The sequence below is a fragment of the Lathamus discolor genome, chromosome 1, assembly GCF_037157495.1.
Source record: "Lathamus discolor isolate bLatDis1 chromosome 1, bLatDis1.hap1, whole genome shotgun sequence".
Classification (NCBI taxonomy): domain Eukaryota; kingdom Metazoa; phylum Chordata; class Aves; order Psittaciformes; family Psittacidae; genus Lathamus; species Lathamus discolor.
Window position 1 is genome coordinate 75,566,464 of NC_088884.1, and position 7,733 is coordinate 75,574,196.

Sequence of the window (7,733 nt, forward strand, 5' to 3'; positions counted from 1 at the left end):
CGCTGCCGCTGCCCGGGGCCCTGCGGCTGTGCCCCGGGCGCGCCGGGCCCCTCGCCTGCAGCCGCGCCCGGCGGCCGCACCGGTGGCGGCGGAGCCTGCGGGGCAGGGCGGGCGCAGGCAGAGGAAAACTACATCTCCCGCCGGCCCCGGGAGCGCCGGGGCGGTACAAAGCGGGCGGTACCTGTCCTGGCAGGGCAGCGCCGGCAGGTGAGCGGGCAGCCGGCAGGCGCGGCGCTCCCTCCCCGGCCCTCGGAGCGGGGTCCTTCTCATTGCCCGCCCGGCAGCCGCGATGCCTTTCCCCGGCTCCAGCGCGGACGATGCCTTCGACTACCTCTTCAAGATCATCCTGATCGGGGACTCTAACGTGGGGAAGACGTGCGTGGTGCACCGCTTCAAGACGGGGCAGTTCAACGAGAAGCAGCAGAACACCATCGGCGTGGACTTCACCGTGCGCTCCATGGACATCGACGGCAAGAAAGTGAAGGTGAGGGGCTGGGGGGACCCAGGGGAAGCGGGGGGGCTGCAGCGCTTCCCGCCCGGCCTCACTGAAGGCAGTAGCAAGAGCTGGGTTTCTTGCTGGCTAGGGGTGCTTCCGGGGGGATCTTTCCCTTGGCAGGATCCCCTCAGGGAGGCAGTCACCCTGACTTGGTACAGTCGCCCTAAGCTGGTACATACGCACTCTTGTGGTTTCTCTGGATCTGCCTTTGGAGAGAGAGGGCTCAGGCTTTGCCTCTGTGGAGATAGTTTTTTGAAAGCCAGCTCTGGTTTGAGCAGGGTATCTCTTCCCTCACTCAGAAGTCATAGGTTGGTTTGGGTTGGAAGGGACCTTAATGCTCATCCAGTTCCAACCCCCTGCCATGGGCAGCGACACCTTCCACTAGACCTGGTTGCTCCAAGCCCTGTCCAGCCTGGCTTTGAACACTTCCAAGGGCAGCCACAGCTCCTCTCAGCCTGTCTTCATGGGAGAGGTGCTCCCACACTCTGAGCATCTTCAGTGGCTCTCCTCTGGACTGGGACACTGAGGGAAAACCCTTTAGTTTGCAAGGCTCTGCTTTGGAGTGTGCATGATTTGAGGGAAGATGTAGACTTGTAAGACAAACACCAGAAGAATTTGTTATCTACAACTTGCTTCTATCTGCAGATGAGAATTCAGATGCCTGCCCTTTATATGGCTTTGCTCTGCCCAGCCCTGCATCAGGGCTTCTTAGCTTTTCTTCCTTGCCTATTAAAAGGCTGTAACACTCTGTATCTTTTAGTACAGTTGTTGAAACTGGGTTTCTTGGTCTCTTTACAAAGTTAGGTTTACTCCTGCAGCTTTCCCTTTGGTCTGGTTGGATCGTCTTTACAGGCATGTAAATGTCTCTTCATTGTAGAGATGTAGAGTGGGCAAAGTCACTGCTGTGGTGTAATGGAGTGAGCTGGGAAAGGTCTAGCTGCCTTCTAGACAAGGGGTTTCCAAAGCATAGCTAGTGATGGCAGACACCAGGGAAGCAGCATTCGCTGGTCTTTACAACTATCACTTTTTCTCTTACAGATCCAAGTGTGGGACACAGCTGGTCAAGAACGCTTCCGGACAATAACCCAGTCTTATTACAGGAGTGCCCATGGGGCCATCCTTGCCTATGACCTTACTAGGAGGTCCACATTTGAATCCATTCCTCACTGGATTCATGAAATTGAAAAATATGGTGCTGCAAACTTGGTCATGATGTTAATTGGTAGGAATCTAATTTTAGATATTACATTATGTAGTTGTTAATATGTATGTAAAATCCCCCTCGCTTTTCCTCACTACTTGAAGCCTCTATAAACTGCGCATTAAAGGAGAAGGCAGTTTTGATTAAAAGAGGTCAGAAGGTGTATCAGTTTGGCCTGAGTTTAAAGAAAATGAGGAAAGTCACAGCAGGACCAAGCTCATAGCAGACAGTGAAGCCTTTTTCCTTGATCCTTTCTTGCTGGAATAATACAACAAGCTTGCTAATCTAGCAAGCAAGGACAACTCTGAGGTTGAATTAGATTGAATTGAGGTTAGAACTGCAGTGAACTTTACCCTATGCTCCTGATGTGCAGGAATTTAGCAGCTCAGTAATGCAAGAAGAAGGGGAACACACACAGCAACACAACTCCTAGTTCTCATCTTTCCTCTCTGTTCTTCTGATAAGCATGCGCATTGCTCTGTAATGGGACTCCGATCAGGTAAGACAGTAGACTGGGGATGTGGCTTTTGCAGAGCATGAAGTAGTCTGCTTGCATTCCTCCTTCTTGTTTCCTCCACTATATTCAGGAAGCTCTGCCCCTTCAGGAAAGGAATGGGCAGGAGTTGCTGACAATGGAGCTGGTAGGAAGCAGTGTGGTTCTTTCCTTTGTGTTTCAAGTTGTTATTACTCTTCCCTCCCCCATGGAAGAAGCTGCAAGTGAGGGAACTGGTGTAGTAAAATGACAGAACCTTTATTTACATTCCCCTGCTTCTGCCTGTTCTGCCATGGCACTGTGCTGAGAGCAACACGTGCAGCCACAGCAGCCCAAACCAGCTTTTGGAGACAGGCAGCTGAGCCCCGCAGCACAGCCAGCATGTGTCCTAAGCATCTGCTTGTGCTCCTTGCAGATTACTGTGCTGTGGTAGTTCTTCCTGTTTTTCCTCTGCAGAAACAAACAACAAACCCTGACCTGCATGTAACCACAGTGCTTGGAATGAGTCAAGAGGTGTTGATGGGGGAATAAATCACTTAACTTTGGTAGGGCTTTTCTAACTCTTCTCATTAAGCTGAAGAGTAAGACCTACCTGTGTGTGTTGTGAGGATTGATGGTGGTAGGATTTGTTATTTCTTTTTTCTTTAAGAAAGAAGGTCTGAAGTTGGTGAAAATGAAGCTTTTTAATAAGGATCCAGCTTGGCGCTTTCTTCCAAAGCTGGTGCTTTACTTACTTTGGCAGGAAGTCTTTGTATGTTTCATTACACAGTCATGTTGTACACCTTTCTAGCATGAGGTTAATGTAAAGTCCAACTTTCCCATCTGGAACTGGAGGAGGAAAGGGGGTTGGGAATCCTTTTAAGAAGGCAAATAACCCTCAAGCAAGGTGTGTTTTTTGGGGTGGGTTGATGTTTTGGTTTCTTTTCCTTTTAGAAAAAGGGACTTAATGGGAAGGGAGTTGGCTTATATTCAAACTCAAGATCTGAATCGATGAAGGGTTGTCTTGAAACTATGAATATAGACTTAAGCCAAGTACTGCATGTACCAGAACTGATGGTAATTTCACATGTGATGCAGCTACTTAAATAGACACAGGTATTTTATCTGAGGTGTTTCATGACCTCTGACGGATTTGAACTGCTTCAAGTGAAAGTTAAATGTAGACGTGTGGAAACTTAGTAAGTATATATTTTAAGCATTAAGGTGGCTGGTGTGAATGTTTGTCTTTTTTGACATAATCCATGGCTGATGTGTATTAAACAAGTCACGTTAAAATCTGATTAAGTTAACCAGGCTTTTCCTGGGGTTTCGTGGGGCTTTCTGGGGGGAGGAGATCTGCTTTAGGCTAACAACATTGCAGATCTTCAGAGCTGAGCGTCCACCTTGAGATGAATTAGGGTAGCGTGACAATAGCATAACACATGTGGCTTCCACTGAAGGCTGAGCGAGTAATAAACCTTCATGCAAAATTGCTTTGGTTTGCTAGGTACAATCATCATGGCTACAAGATTTCTGTATTTTTTAATATTTAAGTTAAAAGCTACTTAATGTTTAAGAACATTAGGGGATAGGGACCAAAAGTTGCTTCCAAATAATCCTCCGGCATCACTGCCTACAGCAAGTAAGTAGATAAACACAGGGGTTTAGGTTTTGTTGGATTTTTAACTCATTTTCTAGCTGCAGTTTTGATCCGCATTCTGTTTGTGGCTTACATCTTGGTTGTTGGTTGTTTTGTTGGGGTTTGTTTGCAGTAACTCCCATTCTTAATGTAAATCTATTGCTTAACAAAACTGAATTAATTTATTGCATTTAAAGATTAATTTGTTGAGAAACTAAGTTATTGAGTTATGTATTTTGCTTCTTTTAAGGGAACAAATCGGACTCACTGGATAAGCGCCAAGTCCTGTTTGAAGATGCCTGCACACTGGCGGAGAAGCACGGGCTTTTAGCTGTGCTGGAGACATCAGCTAAAGAAGCTCAAAACATAGAAGAGGTGTTCATGCTAATGGCTAAGGAGCTAATAGCCCGTAATACCTTACAGCTTCATGGAGAGAACCCTCCAAACAGCATCTGTCTTGATTCCAGGCCAGTGATTGCCAGTCCAAGTGTGGAGAAGAGCCAGTGCCTCTGCTGAAGAGAGATTTCAGAAAGAACTTGAAAGTCATCCTTCTTCTGAGGCTGTTTGATTTCACTTTAGTCAAGTGATGAGAGTGCGCTATGTGGCCTTGAGCCATCTCTCTTGATATCTCTACTTTGCAGTTTGGCTTGTAAGCATCTTCAGAGATCGTTGCTGTTGGTAGCACAGGCTGCTTTGAACATGGCAGCTGATACTTTAACATGATCTGAGCTGGGAGGACTTGGGGAGCTGCCAGCCCTTGCCTTAACCAAAGAGAACTGTAGAAATTACTGCCTCCAGTTATCTCCTTAAGTGATGTCTGTGGCTGTGTCTGAAGAGAAGTTTGCACCAGAGCTCTGTGTTGATTTGACCCTTATAAGCCATGTTGTTTGTTCTAGTGCAAGCACTTTACTTTTTGCTGGTAGCTTTAAAAGGCCTGACATGTGCTTGGACAGCGCTAACCCACTGCTGCTTAAACTTTCATTTAGGGGCAGTCCTGATGTCAGGCATGTAGCCACCCATCCCCAGAACTGAGTTACATCTGTGCTGACTTCGTCACCAGACAAACCTGGAGACATCCCTGGGGTTTCACAGCAGGCAGAGTGTGATAGACGAGGGTCCCAACCCTCTTCCTGGGGTGAGAAGAGCTGGTTTTTGTATTGCTCTGTAAGAACTGATTCCAGTAATGATCTCTGACCTGCTATGTAGACTTGCTAGGAGTAGTGAAGCTTCCAAGGCACTGGTAATGGCCTAAATCAATGCTGGGGTGAAAGGAATTCCCCCCCATGCACACCTTGTCTTGCTTTTGATGTGCTGATTTTAACCAAAAGCCTTCTGTAGTTTGCATGGTGGGCCAATGGCAGCTTGAGAGTATACCTGTAGATTTTCAAGGCAGTGTGAAGAAAGGATTCAAGCTCCTGTAAAACTCAGCAAGAGGTGTAAGATGGTTTGATTATAGAATCTCACCTCAGAGCAGTAAGGGAATGGTATGGGGTGTACCAGAAGATTACCCCTAGGCAAGTGTGTAGGCTACTGCTATGGAGACGAAATATCCTGGTAGCCAAAACAGAAGGGTTTTGCTTCTCCCAAATGCAAGCTCTGCTATTGAAGGCTAATTTCTATGTACCAGAACTGAAGGAAGGGTTTGTGGTTGTAGTTTGGTTGGTTTTTGTTTGGGCTTGGTTTGTTTTATTTTTCCCCAAAAATGGAAACAAAGAAAGGGAGGGAAGAAATATTATGCAGATTTTTTTGACTGCAGTCCACATGTACCAAAGTGCGTCACTTAGTTACTGTTAAGTTATGAAGTGGAACTCAAACTCTGTAGTGATAAAACACAGCCTGGGTTACAGGCAAAGAAGCCCTGGGAAGGCTGGTACGCTGCTGGTTTACCAGATGGCAGCCTACCCATGTTTCACAAGTTCTTGAGAAATAGGGGAGAAACATGTAGAAAGTATTTCTGGAAAATCCTGTCTGAGAAGCACAAAAAATAAAGCAGAATGAATCACTGATTTGTAGTCTAGTATTATTAGTGCTTGCTCTGGCCATGTTCTTTGCCATCACATGCAAAGAGCAGGGGTTAATGCAGCTATGTGTAAACCAATGGGGTGGTCTTCGGTGTTAGCCTTTTAAGCCTTTTGCTATAGCCTGGTGTGGCAAAAGCATCTTCAGCATCTTCTTTCTGATGCTCAAAATCTTCATTTGATCTTGATTTGGTACTAATAGTTGTGTTTCAGTTCACATATTTAACAGTTAACACCATAACTTTTCAAAATAGCTGAAGAAGTAGCAATACAGCTTCCATGCAACCAGTTTTGACTCCTTTTGCCACTAGGAAGATGGCTGAATGCAAATATTCTTGTGTGTTTAAAATCCAAACTAGTGCTGGTAGTAGTTTGTAATGTAGTATTTTTACTTTTTTTAGTATCCACACTTACACTACTAGCAAACTTTGTTGTATTTCAGATATACCAGCAAATACTAATCTTCTAGGAGAGCTTAATAGAAAAGCATTGTGTTCATCTCCAGTCACCTTTCATTAGCCATGAATTAGAGGATCTTGCCACCAGAGTATTAATCAGGCTTATTGCCTGGGAGACTACTGTATAAAGTTATGCTGCTTATTCTCAGTATGGAGACTTCTGCAGGCTGATGCTTCCTTAACTGCCCAACACTGCCAAGTGACAGGGAGCTACTTGCAAATAAGTTTTCCCTTGGCACACAGCTCTGCAACATGGGATCAGGAAGAACAGGCTTGTGACTGCACCCTGAGCTGCACTGCTCCTTTCCCTTTAGCAGGTGCAATAGGCTCCTCACTGTTCCTTCAAGAAAGTAGACTTGAAAACCTACCTGTTGTGCAACTAGAACAGGAGTGTGACCTCTCTTGGCTAGCTCTGGCATCTTTAACAAGCCCTGTATACAGTGCAGTGAACGGTTTCTGTAGGGTCAGTTTTTGAGCTGCCCTGGAGTTGAAGAATCAGAATAGTTAGGGTTGGAAAGGACCTCAAGATCATCTAGTTCCAACCCCCCTGCCATGGGCAGGGACACCTCACACTAAACCATCTCACCCAACGCTTCGTCCAACCTGGCCTTGAACACTGCCAGGGATGGAGCACTCACAACCTCCATGGGCAACCCATTCCAGTGCCTCACCACCCTAACAGGAAAGAATTTCCTCCTTATATCCAGTCTAAACTTCCTCTGTTTAAGTTTTAACCCGTTACCCCTTGTCCTGTCACTACAGTCCCTGAAGAAGAGTCCCTCCCCAGCATCCCTATAGGCCCCCTTCTGATACTGGAAGGCTGCTATGAGGTCCACACACAGCCTTTTCTTCAGGCTGAACAGCCCCAACTTCCTCAGCCTGTCTTCATATGGGAGGTGCTCCAGTCCCCTGATCATCCTCGTGGCCCTCCTCTGGACTTGTTCCAGCAGTTCCATGTCCTTTTTATGTTGAGGACACCAGAACTGCACACAATACTCCAGGTGAGGTCTCACAAGAGCAGAGCACAGGGGCAGGATCACCTCCTTTGACCTGCTGGTCACGCTCCTTTTGATGCAGCCCAGGATATGGTTGGCTTTCTGGGCTGCGAGCGCACACTGCTAGCTCATGTTAAGTTTCTCATCGAGTCATTGAAGAGCGAGTTGCAGCAGTTGCTACCAAGAAGGTTCTTCAGAGTGTATGTTAGTAGACAGTATTATTCATGGTGTAACACATGAAGTGATAAACTTTTTTTTTCAATCCCTTAATTACAGCATGTTATTTTAGACTGTAAGATAACAAGCACAGTGTAAATGCTGCACTTGTGCCTTTCCCCACTGCAGAGCAGACGGAAGCATGCAGGTATGACAATGCAAGTAGCATTAACTGCTACATAACCTTATACTAACATTTTGTTCTCCCAGCACCATATGCAAGTTCACTTGTACCAAG

At 46.3% G+C, this 7,733-nt stretch overlaps 1 protein-coding gene across 1 annotated transcript; it reads left to right on the top strand.

The window, feature by feature from the left end:
- The first annotated feature begins 15 nt into the window (after positions 1–15).
- Positions 16–5,814, top strand: RAB19 (RAB19, member RAS oncogene family). Its single transcript, XM_065681070.1, has 3 exons — positions 16–484; positions 1,535–1,718; positions 4,059–5,814. Exons 1-3 carry the CDS (start codon positions 290–292, stop codon positions 4,322–4,324), a joined length of 645 nt encoding a protein of 214 aa, XP_065537142.1. The 5' UTR covers positions 16–289; the 3' UTR covers positions 4,325–5,814.
- Positions 5,815–7,733: the final 1,919 nt, after the last annotated feature.

Coding starts and splice junctions, on each gene's coding strand:
- RAB19 (XM_065681070.1), top strand. CDS start 290: ATGCCTTTCCCCGGCTCCAGCGCGGACGATGCCTTCGACTACCTCTTC. Junction 485..1,534: donor TCGACGGCAAGAAAGTGAAG/GTGAGGGGCTGG, acceptor TTTCTCTTACAG/ATCCAAGTGTGGGACACAGC. Junction 1,719..4,058: donor CTTGGTCATGATGTTAATTG/GTAGGAATCTAA, acceptor GCTTCTTTTAAG/GGAACAAATCGGACTCACTG.